The 12,021-nt window shown below is 41.8% G+C and overlaps 1 protein-coding gene across 1 annotated transcript in view; it reads right to left on the bottom strand.

Annotated features, from left to right (window-relative positions):
- Positions 1-12,021, bottom strand: part of FAM184B (family with sequence similarity 184 member B) — a 153,264-nt gene that overhangs the window by 62,754 nt on the left and 78,489 nt on the right. The window contains exons 4-5 of the mRNA XM_008017803.3: positions 10,200-10,339; positions 9,452-9,658 (exon numbers count right to left, since the gene is read on the bottom strand). Coding sequence (XP_008015994.3) covers positions 9,452-9,658; positions 10,200-10,339 — 347 coding nt within the window. The remainder of the gene's footprint in view (positions 1-9,451; positions 9,659-10,199; positions 10,340-12,021) is intronic.

Genomic DNA, 12,021 nt, shown 5'->3' with positions numbered 1-12,021 from the left:
GCAGCTCTCCTAAGCTGTCAGTTGATTATGGACCTGTAGATCTAATGGACATGATAACAGTAGCTGACATTTGCCGAGTACATGCCATTTGCTGGCACTTTACACAGACCATCTCTCTGGTCTTCGTGAAAGCCCTCTGACTGAGGTACCACCACCAAGGCTTATTGTAAAGATAAATAAATGAAACTTAAAGAGGTTAAATGCCTTGCCCAGGGTTAAGATTTGAACTCAGGAAAGCCTGACTGGTTGACTGTGCTTCTTCCCCGCCTTCTCAAGGAAAATTTAGCTCCTAGTACAGAAAAACGCTTGACTGTGTGAGTACAGAAGTTGTCATGTATCAGACAACAGCATCACTAGGCTGAGCAGAGAAGACTTGTAGGAAAACCCATGTTTAAGCTGGACTGGAAGGATCAGTAAGAACTGGACAGGATCAGGCAGGAAAATTTGGAGCAGGGAGAAAGTGCTCTTCGTCAAGGGAAAGAACATGGAATGAATGACGAACCAAAAGGCTGGAACCACTGAGTGTGGCTCACACCTATAATCCAAATACTTTGGGAGACTGAGGCAGTAGAATTTTTTGAGGCCAGGAGTTTGAGACTAACCTTGGCAACACAGCGAGACACTATCTGTACGAAATTTTTAAAAAATTAGCTGGGCTTGGTGGCATGTCTTAGCTACTCAGGGGGCTGAGGCAGGAGGATCACTTGGGCCCAGGAGTTCGAAGCTGCAGTGAGCCATGATCGCATCACCGTATTCCAGCCTGGGTGTCAAAGCAAGGCCCTGTCTCTGAATGAATGAATGAATGAATGAATGAATGAATAAAAAGTAAAAGGCTGGAGAGCAGAGTTGGACAGGGGAGAGGTGTGGGATAAGGCAGGAAAGAGCAATCAGGAGTCTGCCTCTGTAGGGTCTTAAAAACCATGTTAAGGAATTGGAACTATTTAATACGTTATAAAGATGATAGGGAGTGATTGGAGAGTTTGAAACGAAGGTTGAATTTTCAGAAGGTTCCACTGCAATGAAGATTAGATTACATGAAGTGGGGAGACTGGAGGCAGGGAAATCATCGCACGTTCCATCATGAAATGGTGGTTGACTGGATCAGCGTGGTACCACTGAGGAGAGGGGGAAGTGGAGGAATTCCAGTCATTGAAGAAGCAGAATTAATACATTAGATGGACGACTGAATGTGAGGGGTGAGAAAGGGATCATGTTTGACTCCTGGGTTTCCAAGTTGAACATCTGAAAAGACACTGCTGCTGATCACCTCCATGACACCTTTACACTTACTGTGGGGCCAAGCCCAGCTTAGGCCAGTGACTCTGGGGAGGCCCTTAGCATTTTTCCTGGGGTCAGTCACTTACAGAGAAGGAAGAAATCCCTGGACATTTAACATGTGTATAGTCTCTGTTCAGTAAATCTGTGATCCCTTTTTGCAGGGCTTGTTGTTTTTGAGAGCTCATTTTCTAAACACAGTATGTAAATTCTCCTTTGGTTTCAAACAAGTTCAGGTAACTTAAGCAATCAGCAGCAGCAAGGCCATCCCTTCAACAAAAATTCATTTTCTTTACTTCATTAATTAGCTTCTCATCCATAGAAGCTTTCATTGAACAGAAGTTTTGTTTAACATGCTTTAATAAAGAAGACACTCACTAACACGGCCAACATGTGTTCACTGTAACAGCACGGTGACAATCCCCTGTGATAATAATTTTTAGCATAAAGGAATGGCTATTTCTAATTTTACATAGCTTAACTTCCCACTCTACAAGTAACTAATCATAGCTTCAGCTGTAACCTTGACAAATGAACCTAATGTGAAAAAAATTCCCCCACAGATGGAAATAATCAATTTCAGCAGTAATTTTTGGCATAAGTAAGCTTCATTTTGGGTGCAAAATAATGTGGTTTACTGTCAGAAAACAAACATTTCTGGGTCACTGGAGAACACAGATTTGAAAGAAGCATGCCCGGTCCGGCTAAGCCGAAAGTGACCTTGAAGATTTCAACAGGAAAATTCCCTTAACTCAGGTAAAGAGAAAAAAAAATAATAACAAAGACAAGGACATTGAGAAAAAAGGAGATGAATGCTCTCAGATATTTAAACTGCTTCATCCCAAATCTGGAAGACTGTTTCATGGGCCATTAATTTTTAGAATTCACAGAGCATTTTCATAAATGCTATTCTGACTGAACTTTCAGATACCCAGGAAAACAGGTTTGATGGCACCCATTTTACACAGAGGAAATCCCACAGCTGATAAGATGTGGATACAGGACTCACACTCATTTTCTGTTTCTTTGTCCAGATTGTCTACAATTACAGGTAATTAAGGAAAAGCGATGTGAAAGTGCCACTGTAAGGGACAACAACTGAGCAACCACAGAAAATTACCATGTGGAGATTTCAGTTGGAGTTTTAAGAGGAAACTTGTTAACTTTTTTTCAAAAAGAAAAGTTAATTATTTGGCATATATTTAAAGTTCATGATGCAGCTGAAAGAGTCAATCAGTACAAGGCCTTAAATAATCACTCTGGGAGGCTGAGGCAGGAGAATGGCGTTAACCCGGGAGGTGGAGCTTGCAGTGAGCCGAGAACGCGCCACTGCACTCCAACCTGGGCGACACGGTGAGACTCTGTCTCAAAAAAATAAAATAAAATAAAATAAAATAAAATAAAAAATCACTCAGAACCAGTCATTAGCAATAATATCAACACTGATACTAATCAATACGCGGGAGACCCCATGAAGCATCGCAACTCAGTAGTAGGGCTTAACTAGAACTAGAGAAAATTCTACTCTAGATTCATCCTAACAAAGCTTAAAAATAAATCTAGAAAACTGAAAATTTTATATTATGTATAATTTATCATAATAAAGATGTCTCACACAATGAAGCTGGTTCACAAGTAATTTAACTGCCTGTCAAAAGAAAATTTAGCAAAAATGACAATAAAATTCAGATGTTTAATGACAACATTCTCAATGTCCAGCATCCAATAAAAAATTACTAAATAGGCAAAGAAGCAGAAAAATGTGACTCAAAAAGAGCAGAACAACCAATCAAAAATACCCAAAATGGACAGAGATGACAATGCTAAAGGAACAATTATAAATATGTTCAATAATTTAAAGGAAAACATGAAAATAATGAGAATGGAAAAAAAAACTGTAAAGAAGAACAGAAGGGAATTTCTAAGGCAAAAAAATATAATATCTAAAGTGAAAAATGTACTGAATGGGTTTTTCAAAAGATTAGATGGTACAGAAAGAAAGATGAGTAAACTTGAAGATACAGCAAGAGAAATTATCTAAACTTAAACACAGAGACAAGGAATCTGAAGAGAACCTCAATGACTTGTGGGACAATATTAGAAGAGGAGCAAGAGCAGGAAAAACAAATGGAAGAAATAATGGCCTGAAAATTTCCAAATTTCATGAAAACTGTAAACCCATAGACTCAATGAACTTACAACAAAAACACAAAGAAAAATCACACCATGGCGACCAGACGCAGTGGCTCATGCCTGTAATCCCAGCACTTTGGGAGGCCAAGGTGGGTGGCCAGGAGTTTGAGACCAGCCTGACCAACATGGAGAAAGCCCATCTCTACTAAAAATACAAAACTAGCTGGGCGTGGTGGCTCATGCCTGTAATCCCAGCTACTAGGGAGGCTGAGGCAGGAGAATCGCTTGAATCCAGGAGGCAGAGGTTGCGGTGAGCTGAGATCACACCATTGTACTCTAGCCTGGGCAATAAGAGTGAAACTCAGTCTCAAAAAAAAAAAGAAAGAAAAAGAAAAAAAAAAAATCACATCATATCATAATCAAATTGTTGAAAACTAGTGATAAAGAGAAAATCTTGAAAGCAGTCGATAAGAAGAAACATACTATGCAAAACGAAAAGAAGATAAATATGGCTGTTAACTTTTCACTAGAAGAAAATGCAAACCAAAATGACATCTTTAAAGTGTTGAAAGAAAAAAAACTGTCAACCTAGAATTCTATATCCAGTAAAAATATCCAACAAAAATGAAGGCAAAATAGAGAAAGAAAATATGTTGTGAGTAGGAGTTGACACATGCTACAAGAAATGTTACAGGAAGTTCTTTAGGCTAAAGAAAAACGATACTATACAGGCACTTGAAGTCACCAAAGGAATGAAGACTGCAGAAATGGCAAACAAATGGGAAAATGACCCTTTTTTCTCATTAATTTTTTTTCTCTAAAATAAGGTTGTCCGTTTAAGCAAATATAAAAGCAACATGCTGTGGGATTTATAGCATGTATAAAATAAAATACAACATATGACAACCATTGTACAAAGAACACAAAGGGTAAAATGAAAATGTATTATCATGAGGTTTATATGTGTGAAGTAATGTATTTCAAGACGGACCAATAAATTTAAAGATGCACATTCCAAATCCTAGAGTAACTGCTAGCTCTCCACTTTGCCAAAAAAGAGCATATCTAATAAGTCAAAGGTGGAGCTAGAAAATGGAATACCCCCAAAATACTCAATGTATCCAAATTGAACAGAAAAAGGGGGTGGGGAACAGATGAGACAAGTAGGAAAAACAAGATCGTACACTTAATGATAATTACATTAAATGTGAATGGTCTGAATGTCCCCTAAAAGGCGGAGGTTGTCAATCTGTATAAAAAAGGATTCAAGTATACCACAAAAGCACTTTCAATAGAAAGACACAGGTAGGTTAAAATAAAAGGACAGATTAAAATAGACCAAGATACACTAACCGTAAACATGCTAGAATATGTATATATCATCAGACAAAGCAGACTTCAGGACAAATAATATTTCATAAATAATAAGAATCAATTCATCAAGAAGACACAAGAATCCTAAATGTATATGCACTAATAAAAAGGTTTCAATTTTCATGAAGCAAAAACTGAGAACCAAAAGGAGAAATAGACAAATCTACAATTCTAATTTGAGATTTCAATCTTCCTCTCTCAATGATCAACAGAACAAGTAGAGAAACATCAGTAAGGACATAATAGACTTGAACAATACTATCAACCAACTTGACCTAATTAGCTTTTATAGAACACTCCACCCAACAGCAGCAGATTCAGATTCTTTTCAAGCACACAGGAACCATTCATCTAGACAGACCACATGTGGGTCAAAAACAAGCTGAACAAATTTCAAAGGAATGAAATGACAGAATCTATTCTCTAACCCCAGGGGAACCGAATTAGAAATCAATAATAAAATGGTATCTAGAAATGTACCAAATAGTTAAAAATTGAACAATATACTTCTAAATAACCAGGGGTATTTTGGGAATTGATAGAAACATGAAAAAAAAAATCTGAGATCTTGGTGGTAGTAGCAAATAAAGAAAAAATTTGAGAAAATAATATCATTAATATTTGTTATTTAAAATTAGAAAACAGAGGCCCGAAGTGGTTCTGTTTTCGAAGTGGTTCGAAGTGACATATTTAAGATTTGACAGTGAGAATGCTCTCCCCAGGCACTGTGCTTAGTACACACTGACTTGACTCTGGTTGTTTCACTAGATCTTTTCCTCCCTACGAGACTGTGTATTCCCTGAAGACATGGCCGATTCCTGTATCCCTGCATTGCTCAAAACATAAATAGGCATTCAGTCAATGATAAATAAACAGTATATGGATAATGGCAGAGCAAGGACCTGAATGTTACTATCCAAGGCCCAGGGCAATGTATATTCTTTTATACACGTAGACTGGTAGAGAGCAAGAATTACTGGCTGTGGAGTCAGACAGGCCTGATTCATATTCAAGTCTGTTATCTCTTAGTTGTGTTCTACTCAAGTTACTTAATTTCCCAAGTTCCTTGTCTATGAAATGGAAAAACAATAACAGAGCTGAGGTCGGGATCTGATTGCTGAGTGGAGAGTTGTCATTCCTTTTGGCTGCCAAAGATCTAGCCTCCCTTCCGTTTGGATGTTTGAGAACTCTCCATCTGATGCATCAGAGCCCTCCTCTCATCATAGACCTGGAAAACACCAGACTGCCAGCACCTTGAGCATGGGCATGTGACTGAAGCTCCCCAGTAAGGCACACCTATCCTGGATTTCAAATCAGAGGCCAGTGATGTGGACAGTGGGAGTCACACAGAATTTGGCACCTGCAGTTTTCAGCGGCAGCAGGGCCAGCTGTTCTAGAGCTGTACTGACCACCTGAACTTTCTGTGATGATGGAATGTTCCACAGTGTGACATAGCTAATGTGCAGAAATCCCTCAGAGCTGTGCTGGCCACTAGGGTAGCCACTGGTCACATATGACATGTGCTGGTCACATATGACTAGGGAGCACTTGAAATGTGGCTACTGCCACCGAGGAACTGAAATTTAAATTTTATTTGATTGTAATTAATTCAAATTTAAGTAATCACATGTGTCTATTGGCTCCCATACTAGATAGCTCAGTTCTCCAGGCAATGCCCAGGGCCCAGTGTTGGTGGTTTCGGCTGTGTAAGCTGCAGGTCCAGGTTCAGAGGTGGCAGCATAGGTGTTCTAATCTGTCTTGCAATAGATTTGGGACATTATTCTTGGCTGGGTAGTTGCCAAGCCCAGTTCCCTGGTCTTCCGTTATGTTTTGTTAAATTCCTTTTCTGCATAAACTCCCAGGTGGGTTTGTGATTCTTGTCACCAAGAATCCTAAGTGATTCACATACAAATGAGAATGTGCAGAAGTGATTAGCACAGCTCAGGAAGTGCTGAATACATCGTCTGCATCCCTTTCCTAGGAGTCAGTGTATGCAAATGCTAATTATAGGATGTGTACGGTGCTGTCCATCAGGATTCGGTGACAGTATCATCTAATCTGGGGTCAAGGAAGGCATCAAGGCCTCCAGGTCAGCTCCAGGCCACCTCCTATAGTGTGTTCTTTAGGTTAGGGTAGCATTCAGGATACACAATATACCTGCAGACAAGGGCTCAAAGAAATAGTGCACTCCTAACTCTACAGGGGACAATGGTATCTATTTTTAGTTCATAAACCCCAGATTGGAGGCCTCTTTAAGGTTTTGCCTTTCCCAATCTGCATGGCCTAATTTAAATGCTCAGTTCTTGAAAATGAACAAAATGTAAAACAAAAATAACAAGTAAGTGCAATTTATTGCGACATGATTCATATCCCAGATGGACTCATGCCCCCTATTAAGGCCGAAGTGAGATTTACACATTCAGAGTCAGGTGTGGCTGACAGGTTACCAGGGCAACCTGTAGCTCTGCGAGAGCATGCTGCGCTCCCTCCTGCCGCTTGCGGCCGGGGATGGAAAGAGTGTCCATCTGTTTGTCTGAGGATTAGGTTTGTGCAACCAGTTGCAGCTCACGGGGAGGAAAAAACGCTTTCAATACAGCTGCCTACCCAGCGTGAAGCCACGGGCTCTGGAGTCAGGATATCAGGTTTGAATTGCAGCTCCACCACTTAGCTGTGTGTCTTGATATATAACATCTTTGAGCTTCAGTTTCCTCAACTCTAAATGGGGATATGAACATTTTGTAATATTGTTGGAAAGATTAAATGCGTTTTAAAGTATCAGGTACTTTATAAAGTATAATGGGCATGAAATAATATTATCACACATTATGTTACCCAATGCACATGGAAATTAACAATGAGAGCTGGGCATGGTGGCACACGCCTATAATCCCAGCACTTTGGGGGGCTAAGGTGGGAGGATCCCTTGAGTCCAGGAGTTCAAGACCAGCTGGACAACATAGTGAGATCCCCATTTCTACAGAAAAATTTAAAAATTAACCAGGCATGGTAGCGTGCACCTGCAGCCCCAGTTACTCAGGAGACTGAGGTAGGAGGATCCCTTGAGCCCAGGAGGTTGAGGCTGCAGTGAGCCATGATCACACCAACGCACTCCAGCCTAGGCAAGAGAGAGAGACCCTGTCTCAAAAAAAAAAAAAAAGAAAAAAAAAGAAAAAAAAGAAATTAACAATACTTACCATATCTTGAACTTTCATTACATGCTTCGCACTAAGATAAGGGTTTATATATACTATAATACCACATTTAATTTACATAATAAGCCCTTGAAGTATTTAGCCCTATTTTAGAAATCAGGTTTTAGGCCGGGCATAGTGGCTCACGCCTGTAATTCCAGCACTTTGGGAGGCCAAGGAGGGCGGATCACGAGGTCACGAGATGGAGACCAACCTGGCCAACATGGTGAAACCCCGTCTCTACTAAAAATACAAAAATTAGCTGGGCATGGTGGCACATGCCTGTAGTCCCAGCTACTTGGGAGGCTGAGGCAGGAGAATTGCTTGAACCTGGGGAGGTGGAGGTTGCAGTGAGCCGAGATCGCACCACTGCACTTCAGCCTGGTGAGAGACCAAGACTCTGTCTTAAAAAAAAAAAAGAAAGAAAGAAAGAAATCAGGCTTCAGAGAGGTTATATGACCTGTCTACAGCCGCACAGCTTGTGTTAGGGTTCAGACTTAGATTCAAGACTAGTCTTGATCTTTTGATCTTTCACAAGTTCATTTAACATATAATCTTGAGTATTGACTACTCGTAATCCCCGCACAACAGTGCACGCCCCAGTGATACAGTATTATCTTTCAGTGAACACTCAAAGCTGGTACTGCAGAATCTTGGGCTATAAAGAGGCCTCCTTGTAATAATTAAACAAAGCATTCCACCTACGTTCACCATGATATTGCTTCACACTTCATTCTTTTCCGAAATCTTCACATGTTACTTACTTATTCCAGCAAACACAAGAGACGAGGCTTCACATGACTTGCCAGTAGAAAGCCGCCCTGTTTGGAGGGAGAGTGGAACAGCACACACAGGCAGAATTTTCCCTCACTTTGGCACGCTGCTAATTACCTGCATCAGCCTGCTGCCCACGTGTCCTAGGCATTAGGATACGCCTTGTGTCTTCACGTGGCTCCCCATTAAATCCTTGCAGCTACTCTACGAGGTGCTATTATTATTATCCTCCATTTTACAAATGAGGATCCTGAGGCACGTGGAATTTCCCTCTGTGGGGGCCCAGGTTAAACCACTTGAAGTGTGGCGATAGAGTGGGGAACTGGATCCAGGAAGTCCTCCAGGCCTGAATTTTTGGTTCATGGTATTTCTCTGTGTGTTTTTGCAGAGTAAGTGGAGTTGAATTTCCCTAAGTTCACCACTCATGACACGATTCCGCCCCAGGTCAATGACTCCAGGCTTATAAGGGTGTCCCTCTGTCTCCTCCAAAAGACCCTGGACTCCCTTTGGAGAAGGCATAGGGAGCTCTGCTATCTATCATAACTGTACGTCTCATCTGTGTGTATTCAGAGAAGAAGCTTACATTTGTACAGAGCAGGAGCTCGGTAAATGTTCGAGGAAGAAAAGAAGGAACAAAAAAGGGAAGAAAGGAGGTGGGAGAAAGAAAAAAGAACCAGAACAGTCTCTATAGAAGTAGGTCTCACCTTCTGCAGTTTCTTTCTTTCGGCCTCCACAGATGAGCGAACGGATTTGATTTCCACGGTGTGCTTCTTTACCAAGTCTTCCAGTCGCTTCACTAGCTGGTCTTTGAGATGTTTCTTCTCCTCTTCTGTCTGATGTTTGATTTTACGAAGGTCGTCTTCGTACTGTTGCTTCATATATTCTGTCTCAGCACTTGCCTCTTTCTTGGTCTATAAAAAGAAAAAGGACCTTGTAAAACCGCTGGGGAGGGATGAGGAGCAGGGAATCACGATTTCCCTTTCATACAACTGTTACAAGGTTTATACATCATTTTTTACAGCACGTAGCACAAGGTGCAATCAATTTTACAAGACTATATATTTGATGTTAGTAAGAGTCTCCACCACTGGAAAACGGCGGAATGGTGTATCTATTATCATGAGATTGGATATTTCAGCCCATACTATGGTAGATTTTAAATAATGCTCTGCTTGTTTTGACTGGGAACATGCAATGAGAGCCTAAGCCAGTTTCCAGTTTCCCAGAAGCCGATGACATAGCATTGGGAGGATTCTGCTACATTCTCAGTCTCCTGGTTTCCAATGGCATGGAGTAGGCAGTAAGTTGGCTGGAATTCTACTCCAGGAACTACGGGGTCTGCTGATTCCAAGTGGATCCACTATGTTTGGGAACTGGCCTCTACCTGATGCTTATGATAGATAGCAAAGCTCTCTGTGCCTTGTCCACTCCCAGGGCTGGGTCAGACACTACCTGCATATCTGTGCCTCCTTTCACGCAAGGGCACTCCTTGAGAGAGCTTTGATCATGTTGAGGATGAAGATTGCCGGCTTCCAAGTCATTCTCTTCCCCCAGGACTTTGTTCTCTGAAACTAGCTCAGTCTTCCTGGCATCTGCAAGCATACATTTCAGCATTATTTGGGATGCTCTTGGCCGCAGCCTCTGGTTCAAGGCTTTCTGCTGTCAGGCCCCCATTCCGCTTTTCAACCACTTTGTCCAACACCCCCTGTGTAATTCCTGCCCTGTGGTCTGCTGGTCCCCAAGCATGGTCAAGGTAGCAATTCTCATCTCTTCTCAAGAAGCCTCGTGAGCTTAAATAGCTGCCCTGCTTTCCCTTCCTAAATAATCTTCAAATCTTTTTGACTGCAGTTTCCATAGGTTAAAAAAATTGAGCATGTTCCAAATATACGTTCTTTTAATAGGAATTTAAAGGATGAAACAAAAACAAATATTTAATATAAGCAGAATGACTAAGTTTTCCTCCCATATTCTCTAAAGTACTCGTGTACCACTTTTGAGACCTCTGCTCGAAACCCACAACACCTTTCTGGTTTCTCCAGAACTAGTACATCTCCTTCTCTGCACCTTTCTGCCCCGTGGTGGCTTCTTTCCCATGCACATTCTTCGTCTGCTGCCGGGGCCATGTCTGTGATACCAAAGCATACTGTGGGCTGTAAGGTACAGACCCATGAGCTCCCTGAAGGCAGCTCCCAGGTTTTGTGCCTTTGACACTGTGTCCCAGTGTCAGGAGCTTTCTGTTGAGGGGCCTGGGGGAAGGCACTTAGAATCATGTATTTTTGGATACAAGCAAGGGCTCTATCACCAACCAGTTGGCTGACCTTAAGCCAGCCACTTATCCTTTCTTGGTCTTATTTCTTCATCTGTAACATGAAAGATTGGCAATACTTTTTGGGCTGGGTGTGGTGGCTAACGCCTGTAATCCTAACACTTTGGGAGGCCAAGGTGGGAGGATCACTTGAGCCCCAAATTTCAAGACAATACTTTGTATTTAATTTCTTTCTTTCTGTCTGTCTGTCTTTTTTTTGAGAGGGAGTTTTGTTGTTATTGCCCAGGCTGGAGTACAATGGCCCAGTCGCGGCTCACTGCAACCTCTGCATCCAGGGCTCAAGCGAGTCTCCTGCCTCAGCCTCCCAAGTAGCTGGGATTAGAGGCACCCGTCACCACACTTGGCTACTTTTCTTGCATTTTTAGTAGAGACAGGGTTTCACTATGTTTGCCAGGCTGATATCGAACTCCTGACCTCAGGTTATCCACCTGCCTTGGCCTCCCAAAGTGCTGGGATTACAGGCATGAGCCACCAGGCCTGGCCTGTATTTAATTTTTTAATTTTTATTTTTTCATAGAGACAGAGTCTCACTATGTTGCCCAGGCCAGTCTCAAAGTCCTGGGCTCAAGTGGCCCTCCCTCCTCAGCCTCCTAAAGTGTTGGGATTACAGGCATGAGCCACCATCAATCTGCCCAACTAGATAGACAATACTTATCACACAAAATTATTGGAAAGACTCAATAGCATAATTGTGTTAAATGATATTAAAAGCATAAAGCATTGTGTAAGTGGTAGGGGGTGAAGGGAGTCAGTGCTAAGAATTTCAGGCACTGTGGTGAGCCTGGTGGGGAAATATCTGGGGGCAAGGGGTCCTTTCACATCATACCTTTTAGATGTCCAACCTGAGCCAGCTCCAGGTGAGGCAGCTGTAGGTGTCAGCTCACCTGTACCATGCAGGCATTGGTCTCACCCACCAGGCAGGTCAGATCAAGCAGCCCTGCCCCTCCT

This window comes from Chlorocebus sabaeus, chromosome 27, assembly GCF_047675955.1.
Source record: "Chlorocebus sabaeus isolate Y175 chromosome 27, mChlSab1.0.hap1, whole genome shotgun sequence".
Lineage (NCBI taxonomy): Eukaryota > Metazoa > Chordata > Mammalia > Primates > Cercopithecidae > Chlorocebus > Chlorocebus sabaeus.
This window is presented reverse-complemented; position numbering and strand designations above follow the sequence as displayed.